The 22769-nt window shown below is 54.7% G+C and overlaps 10 protein-coding genes across 10 annotated transcripts; 3 read left to right on the forward strand and 7 right to left on the reverse strand.

The window, feature by feature from the left end:
• Positions 1 to 2224: 2224 nt before the first annotated feature.
• Positions 2225 to 5821, forward strand: BO66DRAFT_438988 (putative GPI-anchored cell surface glycoprotein; the record flags this gene model as incomplete). The annotated part of the gene is made up of 4 exons (XM_025651124.1): positions 2225 to 2298; positions 2437 to 2624; positions 2693 to 5722; positions 5775 to 5821. The coding sequence occupies 4 exons, from the start codon at positions 2225 to 2227 to the stop codon at positions 5819 to 5821; spliced, it is 3339 nt and encodes a 1112-aa protein (XP_025503390.1).
• Positions 5822 to 6208: 387 nt separating this feature from the next.
• Positions 6209 to 7926, reverse strand: BO66DRAFT_471802 (pseudouridine synthase PUS4). Its single transcript, XM_025652901.1, has 2 exons — positions 7721 to 7926; positions 6209 to 7608 (listed from the first exon to the last, which is right to left on the reverse strand). The coding sequence occupies exons 1-2, from the start codon at positions 7791 to 7793 to the stop codon at positions 6398 to 6400; spliced, it is 1284 nt and encodes a 427-aa protein (XP_025503391.1). The 5' UTR covers positions 7794 to 7926; the 3' UTR covers positions 6209 to 6397.
• A 356-nt stretch (positions 7927 to 8282) lies between these two features.
• BO66DRAFT_375122 (uncharacterized protein) lies at positions 8283 to 10968 on the forward strand. The gene is made up of 4 exons (XM_025645632.1): positions 8283 to 8705; positions 8798 to 9063; positions 9244 to 9402; positions 9459 to 10968. The coding sequence occupies exons 1-4, from the start codon at positions 8501 to 8503 to the stop codon at positions 10596 to 10598; spliced, it is 1770 nt and encodes a 589-aa protein (XP_025503392.1). The 5' UTR covers positions 8283 to 8500; the 3' UTR covers positions 10599 to 10968.
• Positions 10969 to 10970: 2 nt separating this feature from the next.
• Positions 10971 to 12506, reverse strand: BO66DRAFT_471804 (EBP2 family rRNA-processing protein). The gene is made up of 2 exons (XM_025652902.1): positions 11618 to 12506; positions 10971 to 11517 (listed from the first exon to the last, which is right to left on the reverse strand). The coding sequence occupies exons 1-2, from the start codon at positions 12402 to 12404 to the stop codon at positions 11189 to 11191; spliced, it is 1116 nt and encodes a 371-aa protein (XP_025503393.1). The 5' UTR covers positions 12405 to 12506; the 3' UTR covers positions 10971 to 11188.
• An 803-nt stretch (positions 12507 to 13309) lies between these two features.
• On the reverse strand, positions 13310 to 14365 carry BO66DRAFT_281551 (NADP-dependent oxidoreductase; the record flags this gene model as incomplete). Its single annotated transcript, XM_025643068.1, has 2 exons — positions 13310 to 13832; positions 13884 to 14365. Coding segments are annotated over 2 exons (1005 nt in total), but the record flags the coding sequence as incomplete, so codon positions are not given.
• Positions 14366 to 14714: 349 nt separating this feature from the next.
• BO66DRAFT_97919 (uncharacterized protein) lies at positions 14715 to 15051 on the reverse strand. The gene has a single exon (XM_025653746.1). It carries the CDS (start codon positions 14922 to 14924, stop codon positions 14748 to 14750), a length of 177 nt encoding a protein of 58 aa, XP_025503395.1. The 5' UTR covers positions 14925 to 15051; the 3' UTR covers positions 14715 to 14747.
• Positions 14933 to 16116, forward strand: BO66DRAFT_401937 (cupin domain-containing protein; the record flags this gene model as incomplete). The annotated part of the gene is made up of 3 exons (XM_025648785.1): positions 14933 to 14958; positions 15006 to 15398; positions 15858 to 16116. The coding sequence occupies 3 exons, from the start codon at positions 14933 to 14935 to the stop codon at positions 16114 to 16116; spliced, it is 678 nt and encodes a 225-aa protein (XP_025503396.1).
• Positions 16117 to 16223: 107 nt separating this feature from the next.
• On the reverse strand, positions 16224 to 17356 carry BO66DRAFT_97930 (uncharacterized protein). Its single transcript, XM_025653747.1, has one exon. It carries the CDS (start codon positions 17051 to 17053, stop codon positions 16475 to 16477), a length of 579 nt encoding a protein of 192 aa, XP_025503397.1. The 5' UTR covers positions 17054 to 17356; the 3' UTR covers positions 16224 to 16474.
• On the reverse strand, positions 17045 to 18772 carry BO66DRAFT_392248 (protein disulfide isomerase family protein). Its single transcript, XM_025647460.1, has 2 exons — positions 17945 to 18772; positions 17045 to 17866 (listed from the first exon to the last, which is right to left on the reverse strand). The coding sequence occupies exons 1-2, from the start codon at positions 18459 to 18461 to the stop codon at positions 17289 to 17291; spliced, it is 1095 nt and encodes a 364-aa protein (XP_025503398.1). The 5' UTR covers positions 18462 to 18772; the 3' UTR covers positions 17045 to 17288.
• Positions 18773 to 19162: 390 nt separating this feature from the next.
• Positions 19163 to 19647, reverse strand: BO66DRAFT_392250 (uncharacterized protein). Its single transcript, XM_025647461.1, has one exon. The coding sequence runs from the start codon at positions 19505 to 19507 to the stop codon at positions 19250 to 19252; it is 258 nt and encodes an 85-aa protein (XP_025503399.1). The 5' UTR covers positions 19508 to 19647; the 3' UTR covers positions 19163 to 19249.
• Between the last annotated feature and the right edge of the window lie 3122 nt (positions 19648 to 22769).

The following is a 22769-nucleotide window of genomic DNA, read 5'->3' on the forward strand; positions in this document are numbered from 1 at the left end:
ATTATGATCTGTCCAGACTGGACTCTTCATTATTTTGGTTTGCGATAGACGCTCTGAAGTGAGAGTATATAATCAATCAAGATCTATAGCATAAAGTCTTGCTCTAGCCGTTAATCCCGATCTTCAGCGAGGTCACACATCGCCTGGAAGTCTAATTAGCCTTATCCCAAGTTGAAAATCACCGATGTCAGTCGAGTCACCTGGATCGTGCCCCTAATACTGAAATGATATCCCATCTGTCGGCCTTTCGACGTATTTCCTCCACCACGGCATCTCTGCTTCTTATGTTGACAAACGCTCTGCAACAGAGGCATGCCGGGAAGGGACAACCAAAATTCAAATGTAGAGTAAAATGCTTTAATCTGAGAATCGATTTTTTCGTGAAAAAGACGATCCAACCAAAATGCGATGCGCTGTACTCTCGCCTGGCTTTCGGCTGGTCTCCGCATCGGCAGTCCCCGAGCGGGCCCAGCCGAGCTGAGAGGGGTCGACAATACTCAAAAAAGCAACATGGTCGCATAAGTACAAGTATCAATGACGGCCCAATCTGCTAAAATTGATGCGTCCATCAGCAGGAAAACCAACCAAGGGGCATGGAGGGAATGCGGCTGATCGGCAGGTTCATGACTTCGGATGGTGACAGGGAGCCGGAGAGTGAGGTAGTACAGCAATGCAATCGCCCAAACAAAATAGCTGCAAGGTACGGTTTATCAGATAATCCCGCTGAGCCACTCTTTCGCAACGGGTCGATCCCTGGAAAGATGTAAGTATGGGCGTTTTTCTTGCTGCCAAGTATAACAATTCTCTATCCCTTGACTCGCCTTGTGTGCAGTGCAAGTTAAGTCAAAACAACAACGCTTCGTACTTTTGCCCCAGATTCCAAGTCTGGTCTAGAATCTTGCCTGGAATCCTGGGGCATCTCCCCAGCAACCTCGAAACATGAGGGTTGCTGAGTACTGTGCTGCTATCGGAATTCTTCAACAAGTGGAGTAGCCCCGTCGCTCCATCGGGTGGTCGGACTTTGCTCTGGGCAGGGTCGCAGAGACTTAGGCAGGTGTCGCATCGAAGGGATGAGTGGAGCTGTTGCTGCAGCTATGCATTTCATGCAGGAGAAACTCCGAAATCAAGATATACGGACTATACAGCTGCATGCACGGATACCTTGAGGATCGTATCCCAGGAAGTTCAAGATGCCGCCGAGAAACACAAACGAGGATTGAGATCTCGACTGAATGTATTATGGACAGGCATGATAGCTGCCCCTGTTTGTGGATGGATCAAGCCATCATACACATTCAGAAGCACTGCAGGAACCATGGCATGATGTTGTAGGTATGTAATAAATCAAATAGATTGGTAGGGATCCATTTCATGAAGTATCCCGATTCGCCCGGAAGGACTCCATTTTCCACCACTAAAGTTTAGTAAGAAGGTTTGGTGCTTGAGGGGAAGGAACAAAAGACAATTATTCCACCATTATTGATCATTGACTCTGGAGCTATTCTCAATTGAACAGAACTGTCATTGTTGCAGTCACTGCTTCGACTTCAAGTCTCTTCAAGTCTCTTCAAATCCCTGCACCTGCATAGCAGTCACTTTGCTAATCAACTAACTAAACAACCGGACATCGTTTGTTGAGGGATTGCCCACGGTCCAGGAACGTGGCGGGGACCAGCTGCGCGTTCCCTGTCGAGAACGACTAATCCCTATCGGCGAACCCCAAAAGTGGAGAGGGCCACCCACTAAATACTGCAAGTACGGAGTAGTTACTCACTCGCAAGATCAGCCCCTGAACTCCTGAGCACTGGAGACCATAACTTGACCACCACCACTTCTGCTGGGATTTTGTCATTCTCCTCTGCTCAAGATATTATCTAGTAATGGATGGAGAGTCCTTTTTGAAGACTAATTTCTCCCTTTTCCAGCCTAGTGTCCCCGCTGCCCTACCTGGAGGAGACAGACCCGTTCTCTAATCGTCGGATCCCCCAGCCTTCAAGGTTCTTCCCTATCTATCTAGAACGTTCACTTTCCAAGTCACCCGTCGGTCGCATTTTGAGCTTGTCATCGTTGTTCTTCCCCTCTCTTCCCCCCTCTCCTTCATCCGCCTCCACACACCCACTTCACACCTTCTTTCTCTCTTCCGCCTCTGAACTCTCTACAAATACACTACGCTGTGATCACTTCCGGACCAAGCAAGTCGTTGGTCTCCAATGCGGCTCCCGTCATGTCGCTCAATGGGCTCGATCATCCCACCGTCATCGAAGCCTATCAAACCGCTTTGACCGAGGCCGGCGGATGGTGAGTCGCTTCCCCTTCCCCTCTCACACCAACTACTCTTCTTGCATCCCCTGCGCCCGCTGTTTCTCCGGTCGCAAGGGTCTCCACATTCGTCCCAATCGCACACAACGACTCATGCGCATGACTGTTGTCATTTAGGTTTCTGCTTCGGTATGTATCAAGGGATGAGGTAGCTCTCCTTGAGCGAGGGACAGGTGGGGTCCCTGATGTGCGCAATGCAATCGAAGGTTATGAAGAGACGTCACCGCTCTATGGCTTTCTCCAATACCGCCGGCGAAAGGTCGTGCTCAGCTACTTGCCCGATGGCATGTCTCGGCTACTTCAAGGTGCGCGACTTTCGTCAGTCCTTCGGCCTTGATTTCCCCTCACGCTGACGCAATCGTCACCCCTTCAGCTCGAACGACGGTACAATTCCAGTCCATATTAGACAAGTTCTCGCCGCATGATACGGTCTTCTCGGTGAAACAGCCATCGGAACTCACTGAAAGCGCCCTGTCATCCGCATGCTTGCTACATACGGCTTCCGGCTCAATTACCTCCTCGTGCAGCTCCCTCCGCCGTCGCAAACTGATGGAAATCGCGGAGGATGCGGAAGAGCAGCCCGTAGACAAGGACCCAGCCCCAGCAATACCACCGATGAGCGAGATGCGACAAAGAGCCTACAGTCAGATCTCCGAAGCCACGGTAGTTCCCCCATCCGTGGCGTCCAGTGTACAACATTCGCCCACTGGTCCTGAGTCGAGTGTGACAACCCTGGAAAGCGTTCCAGGTAGAGATCGGTCCTCTTCAGTAGCCGCTTCGGAACGTGCACCTTCCCTTAGAAACTTTCAGGAGGACGCTACTCAGGCTGCTTCCGAGCCTCGCAGGTCCTCACAATCGACCCGGCCATCCATAAAGGAGATTGATCGTGCAGCTGGATACGTACCCAAAGCCAAGCTTGGCCCGCGGCCGTCATTGGACGGGAGTGGACGGCCTCGCACTGCAGGCACCCTGTCGCGGTCTGCTGACAAGCGACCGGTAGCCTCGTTGCCCGCGGGGGTTCGGTCATCGTCCTTGCGAAAGGCCAACCCGAGTCCTTCGCGTCCTTGGTCTCAGGGGGGCAGCAGCACACCCGCATCTATCAAAGTGCCTACTGTACCGCCTTTGCTGGTGCCTCCATTGTCGACACCTATATCTCGACCCAAACTGTCTCCGGGTGCCAAGTCTCTGAGTGCGTTATCATCGGGGGCATCACAAGAGAGAGAACGGTTGATGAAGGCACTTCAAATGCGGAAAACGCAATTGGCGAAGAAGGCAAGAGAAGAGAAGAAGAACGAAGCTGCTGACAAAAAGGGGGCAGTGAAATCGGATCCGACCGAGAATAAGGAGAATACCAGCTCCCAGCTCCCTGAAGAAGTCAAACTTCAGGACGAGCCAGTACCAGTTTCGGAACCCGGCAACAAGCCCCTATCTGAAACGGAGGGAACCATGACTCCTGGGGAATTACAAAAGGAGGAAGGGAGCCCTACAGTTCCCGGTCAGACGAATTCCGGGTTGTGCCTGCAGGAGGCTGATACGGCGACCCCTAATCCTCCAGCATCGACCGACAAAAACAGCCGCCAGATTGCAGCAACTACTAAAACCTCCCAGCCGACATCCACCCTGTCGGAATCTGAAACACACGCTTTAGAAGGGGCCTTGGCTGCGTCCGACGACGGGGAGACTACGGGTGGCCCCTGCACGCCTAGCGCCGTATTCCACGTCCCACCAGAGAACGATTCTGGAAAAGCTCCGAAGGAAGAAATTGTTGGCCCCTCGCCACCCCAAACGGATAACAACAGCAACAATCCTCTTGTTCCTGGCGAACAAGAGGTCAATTCGACTTCGGAATCAATTATCCAGGCTCTTCAATCCGAATCAAGTCCTCGGCCCAGCTCTCCTTCTTTCATTTCGCGCCCAACTCCCTCCCCCGATTCGCCGTCGATCACCGTGCCTCATTCTCCCGAGCCGCAGCATGACCTGACCCCTGAATCCTCGAATGTGGAGCGACAGCATAGCACTACTCGAAAGGAGAAACGCAAACCTTACCTTGAACCCATTCAAGTACCTACTCCAGACTACTCTGATGACGAGAACCTTCTCTCTGACGATTCTTTCATGGAAGAATTAAAAAGTGCCACCGTTGAAGAGGCCAAGCCGATCTCGGTCGGCATCTCACCCCTCTCCCCCGGATACTCGAACACAAGCAACGGCAACACCTCGCCCGACGCGTGGAGGAACTCCCGTGCCGTCTCAAATCCAAGCGCTATTGGACATCAACCCCCCGAAATGCAGGCATTAGCCATGGGTCGGTCGGTGTCGTCCTCGTACGCCGATGCGGGAGACAGCAACAGCCCCGTCCTAGTGGCCAAAAAGATCAATGTCTCGTCCGGCATCTCCAAGCGCATCAAGGCGTTGGAGAAGTTCTCCAATACCCGCGAAACCACCCCTACCGCTGGCCAGACCCTGGCCGCTCCTTCCTTCGAGTCCCTGCGTAAGGGCTATTCCGAGGCCTCGACGATCTCGAGACCTGTTTCCTTCTACCCCGAATCCTTCTCTCGCACAACCAGCCTACGGCGTCCTGTATCTCAGGCTGGTCCTGGTCTCACGCGTAGCGCGAGTTCGGTCTCTGTGACCGCTCGCATAGTTCGTGAGCGTCCTTCCACCGGAATCGAACCAACCGCCGATTCCCCTGAGTCAAGCTCGCTCAACCTCCTTGCTAGTCCCCTGACTATCGAGCACAAGACTATTCCCGATTTCCCTATTCCACCAACTCATATAGCTGAGCCGGTGGTCACGCCAGCTGAGGAGCCGAGCGTGTCCGCGGCTTCTGAGGCATTGGAACAGCAACCCTCCGCTGCGTCTATCTCGCGATCTGAGAGCAGGTCGTCTCATTCCTCAACCCCCAAGAATGAAGAAGCCATCGACGACACTCCCTCGCCTGATGTACCCTCCTCTCCTGACGAGAAGAAGACGTCCCGCACTTCCCGGCTCCTCCGTCGTATGTCGTCGATAACTTCTAATTCCCGCAAGACCGTCATGGCTGCTCTAAGTCCAATGGTCAACGAGGAAGAGACTGCGCCGAAAGACAAGCCGGAAGTTGCTCGTGAAGCCGCCCAAGCAATCGACATTGGCGAGGTCAACGTCCAGTTTCCCGATACTCTGCTATGGAAACGTCGCTTCATCCGTATCGATGACAAGGGATATCTGGTGCTGACACCTGGAAACCTTGACTCGAGCAATCGTAACCTGGTTAAGCGATACCATTTGACCGAGTTTCGCACGCCTTGTCTTCCGGATGAAGATCGACAGGAACTTCCGAACAGTATCCTCCTAGACTTCAACGACGGAAGCACGCTTCAATGTGCTTGCGAATCAAGGAATGGTCAATCTTTCGTTCTTCAGAGTAAGTCGTCATCTCTCGCTGATATTGACTTCGTTCGCTAACTTGGAAGCAGCATTGGTTGATGCTCACCGCAACTACGGTCAAACGCTGGCTCAATAGTCCCTTGCATTACTCTAGAGAACATTTGCATCCTCGTTCATCGCTTAACCATGCATACTCTCCGCCGTCTTTCTATATCTTGTTACCCGGTGTTTTCAGCGGTATACCCCTCTAAAATGGACCATTTTGTTTACCAGCTGTTCGGTATCTGTTTTTAATTTCTTCAATCTTCAAGCTTTGTGCTTCACTTCTTGGGTTCTTGTGATTTCAGCACATCCCAGTCACTTGCTGTGGGCCTATTTGACATTGTCGAATTCGCGTGAACCCTCCGTCAGCATTGATGTGACTGGGCTTCATCTCCCGTTGGGCGCGCTTCGCTTTTTTCGAACAACCAGGCTCAAGTCAGCCTGGTCAGTAGATCATTGAATATGGAATTGTATGTTTCTGGTTGCCCATGTCGGAGGTCTCCGGACACCAGGTGGCTGTCCTAGTACTATGGTCCTCTCGTCTATGGACGTTTAGTCCTGCTTTCCGCGGAATGTATTATCTACAACTCAACTGAGGTTTAGAAATGAAGCAAACCATCCACCCTTTTCATTAAAACGCCAAACCCAGATCAATTACAGATAGAATGAATTAGTTCTTTCCCTCGGCCTCATTTTCAGCGGCTCTCTTGTCCTCCCATTCTTGCAGGAACTGCTGCACCTTAGGGCCCCAGACCTCCTCGCCGGCCTCGAGGTCCTTGTACTCGAGCACCTTCTCGGGCTCGAGCACGAAGTCGGCTTGACGAGAGCGGACCAGGGAGCTCATCAGTCCGCAGCTGCCGACGGCCTTGCCCAGGTCGTGCGCTAAGGAGCGAACATAGAAGCCGGACGAGACGGTCATGGTGATCTTCACAGCGGCGGGTTGGGGCCGAGCGGGTGCTTCCTCCTTCTTCTCGGTTGCTTCCGGGACGCTTGACGACTCCGCCGCGGCGGTCTCCTCAGACTGTGCAGGAACGCTGTCACCGTCCTCAGACACCTTGACCTTCTTGGCAGCGGGGGCCTCCTCGGACTCTTCCGCGCCAGCCGCGGGGCCACTTCCCTCCTCAACTCTGGGAGTCTCGGCAGGAGGCGAGGCCTCAGCCTCAGCCTTCCGCTTCCCCGACCCCTCCGCCTCCACCTTCCCCTCCTCAGCAGCCTCCCCACCCTCCCCAACGGACAAAGCATCCTCCTTCCTCAGCAAGCGCTCGGCAACCTCCCTCTCCTCCCCCACGGCCTCCACCTCAGGCCACTTGTACCCATGCGTCCCGGGCTCGAACCACTCGACGACCCTCAAATCCAGCACCTCGACGGGCCTCGCCTTGATCTCGACGGGCGGCTCGACCCCCTCCCGCGCATACTCATACAGCCGCTTCCCCTGCACCCGCAACGCACTGAAGATGGGGGGCCGCTGCATGATCTTGCCGCGGAACTGGTCGAGGGCGCGCTCGACGGCGTCGCGGGTGACGTGCTCGTAGGGGGCGCGCCGCACCACCTTGCCCAGGACGTCGTAGGTGTCGGTCTCGGCGCCGAACAGCACCACCGTCTCGTAGGTCTTGGTGCACCCCAGGAAGTTGTTGAGGTACTTGGTGCCCTTGCCGACGCCCGCCACCAGCACCCCCGTCGCCAGCGGGTCCAGCGTGCCCCCGTGCCCGATCTTCAGGTCCAGGCGCTGCGTGCGCCGCCGCCGCCGCTGGAATTGGTTCTCCCGGTCGCGCCGCGCGCGCTCGTGCGCCAGCCACGGCTGGAAGAGCGCCGACGGGTTGAAGTGTTTCTGGAGCGTGCGGATCACGTCCGCGGAGGTCACGCCTTGGGGTTTGTGAACGGCTGCGTTTTTGGATTGAGTTTATTAGTTGAGTTGGATATTGAGTAAGAGGGTACAGAAGATAGAGAAAGAATGACAGTGGAGTTGAGGGTAAGGGCCAGGGCTCATGCATACCGAATACGCCTTCGTAGATCTTTTCTCCGCTCATGGTGGTGCGGAAGAGCTTGAAGCTGCGGGGGAGGCCCATCGGCCGCGAGAGGGGTGAGTATGGAAGAGTTTCGCAGGTTCAGAGGAAGTGAAATGTGAAAGCGCGATTCAAGCACTTCAAATCAAAAGTCCGTAATTGTAGCTCGTGGAATTGACACAATCGATGAATTAAATGCTAGGCCGGAGAGACCATCCGGAGAAGGATTCTAAATTTCGGCTCGCTGCCTCGCAATTCTGCCGGTCTAGTCTAGGCGGTCCGTCCGGCGGTCCGCAACGGCAGAACCACATGTAGCCCGCCGCCATGTTGCTGTTGTCGGAAATGACCGCCCATCCCGGAGCATTGAAGTGAGTAAGTGAGTAGTAACTTATTGGTAGTAGTAGTTCGACTGTCATGCGCCCGTAATTACCAGGAATTCACCCTCTCATCCCCGCAGTTTAATGTGTAATGATACGTAATTTCTCGGATCTCGCTCCCTCTCTCTCTCTCTTGGTACACTCTAAGCTTCTCCTCTCAGCTCCCCTCGTTCCTGTCTGTTCCTCTTGCCAGTCTTTTCCCCAATTATAAATTCCTTTCGTTCTCCTCTCCACCTAGTCTTTCCTCATAATATCTTTCGTTTACACAGAACCCCTCGAACTATCCAAGCCATCAACGTTCAGGTCGCTTTCCGGTTTACCCAAACTCTCTCACCTCAATCCCCATTGCATCAGCACCGCAGATAACAATATGCTCCCCCCACCACCAGAGACATGACCTCGCGCGAAGATAACGTCCTCACCGCTCGCGACCCGGCTCTGACGGACGAGAACGAGTGGGAGGAATTCAGCCTGTCCGAGGTCCGCGTTTTGTTTCCGGGAAAATCCCGCTATGCCAATCTCCTCACAGCCTCGCCGGACAATCCTGTCCAAGTAACGGGGTGTTTGGATGAAGTGGAGGAAGAACAGGAGTCTCTGGGTTTGTCCCCCCTCATATCTTTCCCCATTGACAGGATTGAATGTTGCGCTACTGCGAATTGGATGATGCTGACATCATCCTGTGAATGATAGTGCTCGATCCGGAATATCTTACCAAACGCATTGTCCTAGAGAATGTCACGCACTACGCCTATGGCCAACATAATGACGGAGAAGTCGGGTTTTGGGTTGCGGGGCGGGCGGGGTGGTTCTCCATCTCTCCGGCGAAGGGCTACAAACCGATGTTCAATGAGGTAGTGGAGGCGATCGATCTGTTATATTTTCTAGCGGATCGACACAAGCGCAAGAGGGGTAGGAGGAAGTTCGAGGGTCCCAGTGTGGAGTATCTATTTGAGGAGGTGAGTGTATTTCCCTCTGCCCTATATACCTCCAAGGACAGAAAAGTTGGACGAGGGTTAAAACAGAGAAACAAGACCTGGCACAAGGATAAGACATGGCTGGCGCGCGCATGCTCAGGATGCATGGCGATTGGATGATTCAAGGCTAATGTCTCGGCTCTCTGCCTTTTGCCTAAACAGTATGTCAGCCACACGCATGGGATCTGCGAAGATGCAGATGATTCCGCCGAGGTGTTCTACAAGCATCATAACTTCTTGCTGTCACGGATGTTGAAAGGGGAGGAGAATGTGCAGTGGTCGACAACGCATATTCTCGCCCACCTGAGCGAAAGATTTCCAGTATGTCTCGGATTTTCTTCTCCTATTCGAGTATGGGTGCTAATCTGCGGCAATAGGAGGATTATGAACAGATCAAGGCGCAGATTGAAGGCGTGGACGAGGTCGAATCAGAGGAGGAAGAAGAGAGTACTCCCGAGAAGACGGACGATGAAAAAGGCCGCGTAGCAGACTCGTCAGCGTTGACGAACGCCGACGCGAATTCGATTTACCAAATGATCCTCGATCTCAAGGAAGAGGGTTACTTGGCTAAGCGCCAGCTGAATCTCGACCTTGTCGCATCTACGCTGGTCGATCGATTCGAGATTGACGACGACGAATATGCGCACAGTCGGATTGCGGCAAGCGCCGAAGTCATCCTGGAACTGATGGATGAGGCGAAAACATCTTCATTTGACTGGTCCAGAAAGGTCATCTATCGCGAGCTGAAGGCGGCCTCAAAGCAGCATGGTGGATCTTCGCAGGAGGCGATGACCCCGCTTCGTCCGCGCATGTTAGAAAGCGAGGCATCCTCCCCTGAAGACAGCGACCAAGAAGACCTTCCCCGATTGCGCAAACGTCGAGTACTCAAGTCCGTTCTGCGGCCTAAGAGTGCAGTGGCCACGAAACGAACGGGCAAGCGCACGCGCAGTGCAGCAGCCGACACGGACGAGGAATCCGACACCAATGCAGACGCTATGGACGAGTTCGAAACGCCCAGCAAGGTGCGAGGGCACGAGCTTGTCCGCGATCCGCTATCAACCCGCGCCAAACGCAGGACGCGGTCAATCTTGTCCGACTCGGAGTCCACAGCACCTTCTATACAGAAGACCTCGCTGCAGGATGTTTTCCAGAGCCGCAACACGTCCGTCTCCGCTGCCGATATCGACGCACATCCTCACGAAGAGCCCGCAGCGAATGGCACAAACGGCGAGGATGTACAATCAGATACATGGACGTGCCAAGTCCGAGGCTGCAGCAAGGTCGTGTACAAGTGCAGCACGAAACGCGGCAAGCAGCTGATCGAGGATCACTCGCTGGCTCACGCGGATGATACCAAAGCAAAACTCGATCTAGTTTTTGCGGAACAGCGACTCAACATCGGCCTCCCTGTGGATAATCTTCTCAAACGTATCCGGGAGATGGCAGGGGGGGAGGACATCGGCCTTGCGGATGCGGAAGGCGCGGTGAACGGCGCTTCCGACGCAGTAGGAGCGTGACCGGCAAGCATAGAACGATACACCAAGATACCCACATGAAGTGACGATGATGATGGCTGCTCTTTCCAACACAGAATTGAATGCTGCGGTAGTCTGGTCAATTACCATCATGGCAGGCCGCCTAACCATGAAAGGCTAGACATACCGGTTCCTCGTATTAATTGTCCCCAAGTCCCAGAGCAGGTAAACAATGTGACTGAGAAGCCACCTTTACCGGTGTGTCTGAGCACAAGACCAAGCAGCAGGCTCACACCACATTATCGGAGATGCAATGGGTCGCTTCCATAGTATGATGATATGACACCACAATGAGATACCACTTTTAGCCCTTCCAACTACATAGTACACAACCGCAATAGCGATTTACCACATGCCGTCCAACCATGACCATGGATTAGTTCAATATACACAAGTTTCATAACCCTGACCAAGCACAGTCACGGTGTCTAATGGGGTGTGATGGGGGGGAGAGTAAAAATCGAGACAATTGCTTTTTGTAAAATAGAAACCCAAACGACCCTCATCCGGTATCCGAGCAAGCTAGAAAATGATGAAAATGTAGGAAACAGAAACGATGAAGAAAAAGAATATCAAGCACGACCCTTGGCAGCAGCTCTCCTGCTCTTACCGGGTCTCTTGGCGCCGCCGCCGCCACCACCACCACCACCTCCCCTCGAACCGCCCTTCATCTTCCGGACGGAGAAGTCGCGCATATCACCACTCGAGACGGCATCACCGCTCTTGGAGTGGCGCTTCTTCCCGCCGAAGCCGTACTTCTCGTTCTTCTTCTGACGCTTGGCGTTGGTGGCGCCGTCGCTGCCAAAGGCACGTTTCCGGTTGTTGGGCTGGGCATCGTCGATGGCGATGTCGAACATCTCGTTGGCGTTGTCGGCCTCACCGGAGGTATCAGCCTTGCGCTCTGTGGGAGGCAGAAGGTTAGCGGGGTGTCCGAATCGACCCGATTCCCCATACGAAGCAGCAGGGTAAAAGAAAAGTTGGGGGGGGAGGGGGGGGCATACTCTTCTTCAGATCATTGATCTTCTCCAAGGTCTCGCGCTTCTCCTTGGCGCGCTGCTGCAGCTTGGCGACCTGGACCTGCTTGCCGAACTTCTTCAGGTCGCGCTGCTTGCGGGCCTCGGCGGCGGCCTTCTTGGCGGCGGCCTCGTCGTACAGCTTCTTCTTGATCTTGTCCATGTGCTCGTCCGTCTTGACCATCTCAGCGAAGTAGTCGCCGGGGCGGGTGAAGGGGATGCCCTCCTTCTTAAGCAGGGCGCGCGCCTGCGTCGCCGCCGCCTGGCAGACCTTGTAGAAGGCGAGCTCGCGGGTGAGGTCGTCGTTGGCGTCCGGCACCTCCATCTCCTCCTTCGACACCAGCGAGTTGTGCTCCGAGAAGGGGGTCTGCGCCGAGATGAAGGAGATGCGCTTCAGCGAGGCCGTGATGGCCGCCGAGTTGTTAATGGTCAGCCGCTGGTGCGGCACCACGTCTTCACGCTCGTCGTCCTCGAGGTCGCTCAGCGGGATGTCGGATTCTTCGGCTTCTTCGTCTTCCTCCTCTTCTTCCTCTTCGGCGGCGGATTCGTTCTCGGATTCTTGGTCTTCGGCAGATTCTTCCTCCTCCTCCTTCTCGTCTCCCTCCTCAACCTTCGACTTCTTTGCGTTGTCCTCCTCCTTCTTCTCCTCAGTCACCTCCCCCTTGGCCGCCTTCTTCTTGTTCGCCGCCCTCACGAGCTTCTTCTGCTTCTCGGCATCGTAGTCCCGGCCGCGGTGCTCGTCCAGAGCTTGGAGCAATTTGCTTCTCTTCGGCATTGTGACAGTTTCTGTGTATTTCCGGTTGTAGACTCCGGATCTTTTAAGGGATAAGAAGGGAGAAAAAGATCACGGAGTTGTGGTGAAAGTGAAGGAGATCTGTCGGACTTTGGCTTCTCGAATCTTTGCGGCGGGAATTTTTTTGGACGGCAGGCTAGACTGTCTTGGGATTAGTGGCTGCGTCCTGCTGCTGACGGTGGGGCGGTCGGCTTGGGTGCCTGGGGCAAGCACAGGGTAGGTGTCTGGGCGGTGAGAGGTTGCCGTTCATTGAAGGCCTTGTGGCCTGAGGCAGAGATCGGCTACCGCTGGTCGGACTAGGCTTGATTTGGTAGTTTGATTGGGCTTCATACTTTGTAGGAGCGTCTTACCGGATATGTCCTTGGAGAAGAATATGGAACTTTCACTTGGTTTCTAAGTATAAGTTTACTTATCTTATGTAAAGGTTGATGTGACTTGGGTGCAATAGACCCCGATTGGTTTGGTGCGCTGTACTACTTGCTTGGATCATCAGAGACAAGTTACCTAGTATAGGTATGCTTTCAGGTAGTCTATTTTCAGTGATTCGCCTATATGGCATACTAAGGAGACAGTCTGTGTGCCTGAAAGACATTCGACTATTGGAGTGATCATCAAAAAACATGGGAAGAACAATAAGGTAGTCTTCAGTACTCCGTAGCATCTATACAACCTCACTACATCTCTCGCTTAAAATACCACGCTAATATGTTCAAAGCCCCCTTGTAGATAGCTTCCTAGCCATCAGACTATACACCGTTGACGGTCAGAATAAAATCTCCCAAGAGTCACACCCATAAGCTCCCCACCAGACCGACCATCATCTCCCGCCCTCACCCAAGCCCACCTATGCACCAAACAACCCCCCAGAAACACCCAACCTACCGAACAAGAACCACCTTCCCCCTCCCCTCATACCTTCCATTAGCAAACTCATAAGCCTCCCGCACCCTCTCAAACGGATACGACCGATTCACCAACGACACCAACGCCCCTGCCCCCGCCAACCCCGCCAGCCAGCGCAACTCCTCCCCACCCCCCGCCACAACAAAGAACAGCGCACGAACATCCCCCCTCCATATCCCACGCTCCTTATGCCGTTCCACAAAATCAAAGCTACCCGAATCCACCGAAATCAGCACCCCGCCTACCCTAACACACCCCCAGCACCGCGCCAACACCTCCCCGCCCACCGCATCAACCACGACATCAAACCCCGCCTGCCACTGCCGCTGCTTTGTGGCTGTCTCCAGATCCACATACTCAACCGTCTCATCCGCCCCCAGCCCGCGCAGGAACTCCCCGTTCCGGACATCCGAGCTCGTCGCACCGACGACGTGGCACCCCTTCACAGCGGAAGCAAGCTGCACCAGATGAATCCCCACGGCGCCGGCGGCGCCTGTTATCAAGATCCTGAGCTGGGGAGCATCCAGCTCTTCATCCCGTGAGACGGACTGGACGGACTGGGAGTGGGATGATTTCCCCCGCTTCTTGTCCATGATATTCTGTGCAGCATCCTCGATCGAAGGCCGCGCAATCACCCCGAAATGCACGAACAGCGCCTCGTACGCCGTCAGTGCACTCAGCGGTAACCCCGCCGCTGCCTCCCAGCTCAGTCCGGCGGGCTTGTGCGTGATTTCTTCGGCGCTGACGACGGTGTACTCCGCCCAGGTGGCGGCGCGGTCGGCGTGCGCCATGCCGAGGACCTCGTCGCCGGGGTGGAAGGCGCTGCTGCTGCTCCTGTCGAAGACTTCTATGACGATGCCGGCGAGATCGTTGCCGGGGATGGCGTAGTCGTGGTGATAGGTCTCGGGCCAGGTGAGCATGTCCCGGACTATGGTTGTGGCGTGGACGCGGATGAGGAGCTCGCCCGGTCGAGAGGGTTTGGGGATGGGGATTTGTCGGTCCAGATGCAGGGCGGATGCGGGGGCTGGGTTGGTGGGGGAGTATGGGCTGGTGCTGGTGGGCGGGGCGGGGTGGAGGCGGATGGCTTGCATTTTTGTTGGTGTTGGCGTTGGGGTGATGGGTTGCGAGGTGGTGCTGTGGTTGAGGAGTTTGAGGATGGAGTGAGGCAGGGTGGATTGTTAGATATGTGCTTGCTTTCGTGTATGGGGTTCCATTGGCATGAGAATAGTGGAACTGTGAAAAGTGGAGAAATAATAACCTCCCTGAATGAAGGATTAAAAAGCTATATAGGACAAATGCAGCTGTGGAAGACTTTCAGTCTGGAGGGAGTATCCCATATCCCGTATCCCGAATAGCCTATCCGTTGGATACCCGGGCACGAACCCCCTCACCCTGAGTAACCGGCGAGCATCAACACTCAAGCTATTCTATCAGGCTATTAAAGGCAATCTCAAATCGTAGCCCGACTCTATTCCTCTTGCGCTTTCCAATCCAATCCCACAAGCATAAAGGAATCCCATCCCCCGCACCAACAGTCCAAGTAAACTGGAAGGCCCATACAACTTCCCTAAAACCCCACCCTCGAACTATACAATACATCCCTCACAATGGAAGAACCGACCTACGACCCAAGGTACATCCCTCACATGCACAGCCTCATAGCGATACTAACAACACAAGCCGCCCCCTCGCAACCACCACCCTCGTCTACCAATACAAACTAGTCAACTGCCCCGGCAAGACCATCGTCGGCTTGCTGGTCGAATACCCCCCCAACGGCGCCACGCCGCCTCACCGACACGGTGGCGCGTCCGTGTCAGCCTACGTGATCAGGGGCGCCGTGCTGTGCAAGATGAACGACGACCCGATGCGGACGATCGAGCAGGGCGGGTCGTGGTACGAGGCGCCCGGGTGCCATCATCGGATCAGCGCCAACGCCAGCGCGACGGAGCCGGCGGCGTTCTTGGTGAGCTTTGTGCTGGAGACGGAGGTTTTGGAGCGGGATGGGCCGGGAGTGCTGGTGCAGATTGACGAGGAGTATAGGGAGGTTTTTGCGAGGAAGATGACGGAGGCGTGAGTTTGCATAGGAGGAACGCGCTTCCTCGGGCTTTTCAGTAGAGGTGCCCTGGGAGACTCAGTCGCTTCGTTGTTTTTGTGCTCAATCGACTGCCCCCCTGGCTGAAAATTCTGTATATGTTTCTCTTTATCTCATGATCAAACAGAGACAAATCGAAGTAGTTGGTTGAGGATTGATGCAGCCTTGATACTCCAGTTGTAGAAGATGATGAAGTATAGAACGAAGTAAACCGCCGCTAATCCCGAACGGGCACGCCATACCCTTTGCGGTACTTTGCTTGTTTCCCGGCGTGCCTTACTTTGCCTCTACAGCTCCATCAACGAACAACTGGTATCAGAGCTCATCCTTCATACTTGCTTTTCAATCTACAATCTCGGAGTTCACACTCAGTGCTCAATACAAAGAAAAATACCCTCAACCATCCTGTTACCCCTCAACTCTACACCACGCTCAAGCCCACCACGGAAGCGGACACCCACCGGGCAACGTTCCGACCCATCGCCGCGCCGCCGCGCCGCCGCCATTCCCTCCGCCCCGTCCCCTCCATACCTAACTTATCAACCTCCCAACTGGAACTTGAAAAGCCCCTCCAATCCAGCGACACCCAACACAACACAAGACCACCACCTCGAACCGAAGAACACAGCACAGCAAAATGACCGAAGAAACCAAATCCCTTCCTCCTCCGCCTCCACCTCCCCCACCTCCAACTAGCACGGTCCGTCTACCGCTACCCCTGCCCCTGCCCTGCCCATCACCATCACCCTCCCTATCCTCTCCGTGCACATAAGATACCACCTCCCCCCCAAACCAACCCCAAACCAACCCCAAAGATACCCTATACCAAACACTAACACCCCAAAGCTCTCCCCCCAACCCACCACAACCACCCAAACACCACCAAAAACCACCACCCCGGCCCCCGCCCCGGCCCCGGTCCCCGAAATCCAATCCGAACTCAACGCCGCAGTCGACGACCTCCTCGACCAACTCCAACATAAATTCGACGGCGTCTCGCGCGAGATCTTTGGGAAGTGTGCGTTTTTTCCTCATTCCCTTTTTCCTCCTTTTATCAGGCTCCTTCGGGCTCTACGGCTCCCACAACTCCCACGACCGCCAGGGGCTCTATCTGCTGCACTGAAACGGGAAGGCAGAGGGGGTTTGTGGTTATGCGATACGATGCGATGCTAACTCTATTCGGGGGGGTAGTGGACGATATGGCGCGGCGGTTGGATGAGTTGGAGGCTTCGTTGGCGTTGTTGGATTCTTCTGCTCCTGCTGGTGCGGGGGCTACTGCTGAGGGTGGGGGCGGGGGTGCTGTCGCTGGGGCAGCGGGGGATGCGGCTGGGAGTGCTAGTCCGGGGAAGTGAGGATGCTTTCTTGGGTTGTGGCTTGGGGGAGATATGGGATGGGGGTGATATGGAAGTGGAGGAGGGTGAGTGCTTGGGTTTTGGACGTTCGGGGCATTCACTGCGTTGGTATTGGTATTGCTCTGATGGAGTTTCTTTTCTCGGTTGGGGTTTGTTTTGGGAATTGGGGGTGGTTGGTCATCAGGACTGGAGAGAGATGTTGGAAGTGTACTCATTGTGTACAGTCGGGTGGTGTGGTTTTTACTGTCGACTTGGTTTAGATACCCCTGTTTTACCTGCATTGCAATCGTGGTGGCTTGTATTGAGCATACTTTCTTTTTTCCTGGGGGAGGAGGCTAGCATAGATGAGAGTCCTTATCATCATCGTCATAGAATCGCTTGATTTTCCCTGGTATCATACAAGGACCGATTGATAAGTTCACTAGAGACACAACAGAGGACCGAAGTCACAGCCGTAGCACCCTGCATCTTCCAATCCGCTTGCCCCCCCCACCCTCAAACGAAAACACAAGATATCTACAACTCATCCTTCTCCTCGTGGGCCTCCTCCAGAACAAACTGGCGCAGGATGTTGCTGCGCGAGACAAGATCATCCAGCTTCTCCGGGGCGGAGCCGCCCTTGGCGAGGATCTTCTCCAAGCGGGCCAGCTCCTTGGTGACGTACTCGGCGTTCTGGCTCAGCTTGTCGGCGACCTTGACGTAGTACGGGGCGTACTGGTCGGTCAAGCCCTCGGCGGCCTTCTTAATCTCCTCCTTCAGGGTGGCAGAGGTGGGGCCACCGGCCACGATCAGCTCGTTCAGCGCGGCGATGGTGCCGGCCTGGGCGTTGAGCCCGCCGCCGACGGCGCGGTGGGTGCCGGCGTGCTCGTTCAGGAAGTCGACGAAGGCCTGCTCCGAGCGCGCCCCGTTGTACACGGTCGCCTCCGTGGACCCGCGCGGGAAGAACTTGATGGTCGGGTAGCCCGTCACGCCGTTGGCCTTGGCGGTAGCCTTGCTGTTCTCGCCCTCGGCGTCGACCTTGGCGATCACCACGTTGGCCTCGCGCGCGAAATCGTTCGCCAGCGTCTCCCAGGTCGGAGCCAGGTTCTTGCAGTCTACCACCCCCGCATCACAGGTCCATTAGCGTCATCATCGTTCCAGAAGGTAACAAAAAGGGAAGAGGAAAAACTCACGCCCACACCAAGGCGCCGTAAACGCGACCAGAACATCCTTCTCCCCACCCACGACCTTCCCGAACGTCTCATCCGTCAACATCTCAACGGCACTGGGCTCCTTGGCCGCACCGCCGCGGGGCTTGACGCCCGTCTTCTCCGTGATAAACGCCGACAGACTCTCTAGATCCCGGCCGCCCTTGTAGTCTTCCGGAGTGTCGCTCTTCCCGTCGAACCACTTCAGCGTGGGGAAGCCCTGGACCCCGAACTTCCGGCCCAGGTCGCGGTGCTCGTCCGCGTCGACCTTGGCGACGGTCACCTTGTCGGTGGCGTGGGCGAAGGCCTGCGAGAGCTCCTCGTAGGTCGGGGCCAGGTTCTTGCAGTGGCCGCACCAGGGGGCGAAGAACTCGACCAGCGCCGGCTTGCCGGACTGCAGGACGATCTCGTCGAAGTTCTTGGGGACCAGGTCGACGACGGCCGCGCTGGCGGTCGCCGCTGCCAGGGTCAGGTAGCTGGCCAGATGGCTGAGGCGGACCATCTTTCTTTTCTTCTTGTTGTGTAGTGGTTGGGGATGGATGAATGTTCAGCGAGAGGGGGAAAGTGGGCAGGTTCGAACTGCCGATGATGAAATCGGGGGAGAGTTTGTTGATGAAGTAATAAAGTAACAGCCGTAACAGCCCAAATGTAGCGCGGTTGGGGGAAGCTTCCGCGGCGGAAAGACTGCGGAGGCCGAAGCGGGTCGGAACCGGAAGAGGACACTTGGTAAGTTGTTAACAATGTATTATTATCATCACTAAGCAATCAACTCCTCCCAACTTGCCGTATTTGCTTATAAGTACGAAGTACGGGTAGATTACTCAACATGCATGATCAGGTTGATTGTTAATCATTCACCTATTTACTCAGAGCTAGGGGGAGGTCGGCGTTACGGAAGTGCAATGCTCAGCATAGTTTCGCCACCGGCCACAAGACAATCCCGGCTCATCCGATCCCATCTACCAACAACCGGCCCATCACACCATATCTTCTTGATAGTTCGCGCTAGATGGCTATATTTGCAGCACCTACATGAGCTTGAAATACTACGCGGGTTGCCGGACTGTCGAGCAGACCCTGTTCGGTACCTTACATGGGTGATCGTGATGTCGTTCGTTGCTGGTCATGGACTAGCTGCTATCATTGACCCGTGTGTCCATAGAGCAGAAGTCGCATCTCCAGTGATTCGTCACCGTCGCTCGGCGAGCCAGCGGTTTGCCTCTTCCCATTTGTTGCCATCCTTAAACTCCCGTCCTGCGTTTTGCGATGCGCGGTAGACCTATACAACAATCAATATGTAGTCAACGCATCTCCGCTGGAATCACCTACCGCATCCCAGAGCTTGAATGCCATGTCGAGGTTGCCGGTAAAACTGTCGCTATGTTGGAACCATTCCTTGCCCTTGGCCTTGACCTCTGCCCGAGCTTCGGGCGAGGTGGGATTGGCTTGCAGGGGCAGGTCGTCCAGGTAGGTGCGCACAGCGATTCCAAGACCGCAGTCATTGTCGTCAATGAATGGAAGCCTGCATATGTCAGATACATCCCACATGAGAACTCCGGATTCACTCACTTGGCGCTCAACTCGCCCCAGTCTTTACGGTCCCGCTCAGCGTCACCACTGAGCAGGAGACCAGCCAGGACCACCTCGATGAGGTTCCGTAGAGTAGAGCGAACCTCCGAGATCAACGAGCGATAACAAAGCAGCTGCCTACTCAAGGGACCCGAGTACCCAATGCTCTTGTGTTGTAACTTGGCGATACATGCCACGCGCGATACGAGCATGTTGAAGCTCTTGTCCTCATCTACAGGATTGGGTCAGCCATGGTTCCAGCCCTAGGGCAAAAGTTGTCTTACCGGATCCCCTCATGGGTCCACCAGAGACATGGGAGAACCACTGCTTAGAGTTCAAAAGGCCGAAACGGATCATTTCAATGGCAAGGAACGTAGCCTCCTCGAGCGAGTCGACAGGGTCGAGCACAGACAACGCCTGCTCGAGACATACTCCCCATGGCGTAAGTTGATGTTTCTCGTCAATATAACCGCGGAGTTGCAAGAAGCGCCAATGTACGTTCGCAAGGATCTCGTCTTGCGTCGTCAATAGCTGTGAATGATTAGATCATATAGCTCTGAACGATTCGGGAAGGAGCGTACTTGTGCGTCTCGTGCAGACTGCGTCTTTGAACTGAAATCGGAGTCCTTCAAGCTCTGGACCGCGAATTTGAAACGACCAGTCGATGTCTTTATATCAATGAGTAAGCATCCTAATGTCATCTTGCAGTGAAAGCACCTACCTGCAACTTCTTCAAGTCCTCCGGGAGCTGTGCGGTGCGGATCTTCCAGGCCTGGTTGGTCTCCTTGACGGAAGGTAGTGTCTTGAGGTTAATTATAGACTGTGGGTTCTCTTCGTACCAGGTACGGACAGTGATATCCTTGGTCTGGTAGAATCGATGGAGAGAATGCGACAGCAACAACATCGCTTGAGTTCGGACCGGTGTGAGCGTGCTACCAGCAACTTGGCGATAGATTTCAGTATCCTCAACCCCCAGCGGCAGAGATACGGATACTTCACCCGACGTCAGATAATTGGGCACGTCAGGGCCCAGAACACCCTTGGACAGGTAGAAGTAAAGCTCTTCTGGCAGACGCAGGCCGATCAGCTCGTGCACATCTGATGAAACATTCTCCGGGTCCAACGGCCCCACTCGTCCGTCGACATCGATGTAAACGTGGTGCTTCACTGTCATGAGAGCGCGCTTGTAGCGATCCGTATATTGGAGCTCCTGCATGCGGCGGTCCTCCTCGAATTGGGCGCAGAGGGTGAGGGCGCTACGCCCGGCGATATTGAACATTGGGATGGCATCACGGACGATCGCGCCCTTACCGGGGTTGAGGGGATTCTCGAAGATAGGGAAGATGGGGAGGAAGGTGGATCCCAGCACAAGGCAGAAGTCGAGGAACTGTTCATTCGACATTCCACCCAGCTGCTCTTGGCAGGTCTGTTTGTTGATCCAGAAGAATTGTGCGGGGTCGATATCAATCCGCGTGATCAGCTTATCGACGTCGAACAGGAAGGTTTCGGAGGATCCGCAGACCGCATCGATGAGGGGGTTCGGGCCTCTGGTCAGGTAGGCGAGCTATGGGAAACGGAGCGGAGTGTGAGATGATACACTTCAATCTCGTAACAAGTTACTTCTTACCTGAGCTGCAGCACTGTAGGGGGCCACGATGTAATCGACGCCGTTCTGGTGTAGAATGCGCTGCAAGAAGCGGTAGAGGGAATCCGGGCGGGGGGTGCCTTGGCCAAACAGACGGGAGTCAGCGCATGTGATATCCAAAAACCAGCCAATGCATGACTGCATACCGGCGCTGCTGAAGGCGTCCACTACTTGGTCGGCCTGCTGCTGATCGTAGAGGTCCCAAGCTTGCTCGAATGCCCGGACGGCTTCCTGCTGGACCTGGGGCCGTTGGTCCTTTTTGCCGAAGTCGAGGCCATTGAACACGAAGACGCAGGCGATGCCCAAATCCTTGAAGACCTGGAGCTCCTTCTCGATGTTGTTCTTCAACGCGAACGGGAATCCGCCCAGTGCGACCAAAAGGGGCTCGCGGGAGGAGGGGTGAACGAGGTGCTGGGAAATGTAGTGCGACGCATCAATACCGACGACCGCCCCTTTCAGAGCAGCAAGAGGGAGTGACTGGGTGCGGGTGGAGGCCCATTCATCCAACGGACGGACTATTATGAGCCACGAGTACACATTAGCTCAGTGGGAAGGGGAGCAGGCAGCGCAGCGTGAGCTACAGGTAGGGACTCACTCGGCATGGTGGAAGCGGAAGCTCTGTCACGGACTTTAGACGCGGGAACCGATATCAGGCATGGAGAGCTCCAGAGGAGCGGGGAGTGGGAAAATAATGTAGGGCCGTGAATAGATCTGTGAGTGGGGAGTAGGACCCAAGTGAAAGGAGGGGGAAAGGGGGGAGAGAAGGAGGATATGAGGGTCAGAAGACAGTTGTTGGAGAGATGATGCGACAATCGGATGTCAAAGGCGGAGGGTGTTTCGGGCGGGACAATCACGAGGGCGGTGTTGATTGCCGCCAACTGGTGTATCACCACCAAGCAGTTGGCGTTGATGGAACGAAACTGACATTGATAAATAGTACGGGGATTCTGAAATGGGATAGATGATTGCAATCAGCGTCGAGACCGATGTTAGCCCTCATTGACTATGTGATCCTTGGTGTATATGTATATATCTTCCGTGAGTTCAGAACTACGAGAATGTAGAGCGAAACATGCAATGGTTGTATATTCTGTGTTTAGAAGCTCCGAATTGGGGGTTTTTTTTTTCAACGGGTCCAGACCATCTACCTCAAGCATAAATCTTCTAGTTGCAAAGCACAATACACGATTCTACGTTTCCTTGGCGATTCTCCATATCACCTAGCATAGCTTGATTAAGAGCAAGATGACGAAGAACCATCTGTCAGGGCTACCGATCGAATCGAGCTCTCCATTGCTCGATGTATGCCTGAAAAGGGACAGATCTTATGAATGCATATGCCCTACATAAACATCAAGCCATAAACGCTGTCGGGACCATTCCAAACCCACGACAAAACCTATCCAATCAATCCGAGGTGCCAAGCACTGGAGGATAGCAACGAACCAGACCTTGTCTGGATATCTCGCTGACTCCATTTCTCCAAATGAAGGGTGGAAACACCATAGTTCCCAGTAGCCGAGAGAGCGGCGCGGCGGTGGATTTGATTCGATCAGATCTCAGATGGGGCTTGGTGGACACTCGACCAGTTGCAAT

This window comes from Aspergillus aculeatinus, assembly GCF_003184765.1.
Source record: "Aspergillus aculeatinus CBS 121060 unplaced genomic scaffold BO66scaffold_27, whole genome shotgun sequence".
Lineage (NCBI taxonomy): Eukaryota > Fungi > Ascomycota > Eurotiomycetes > Eurotiales > Aspergillaceae > Aspergillus > Aspergillus aculeatinus.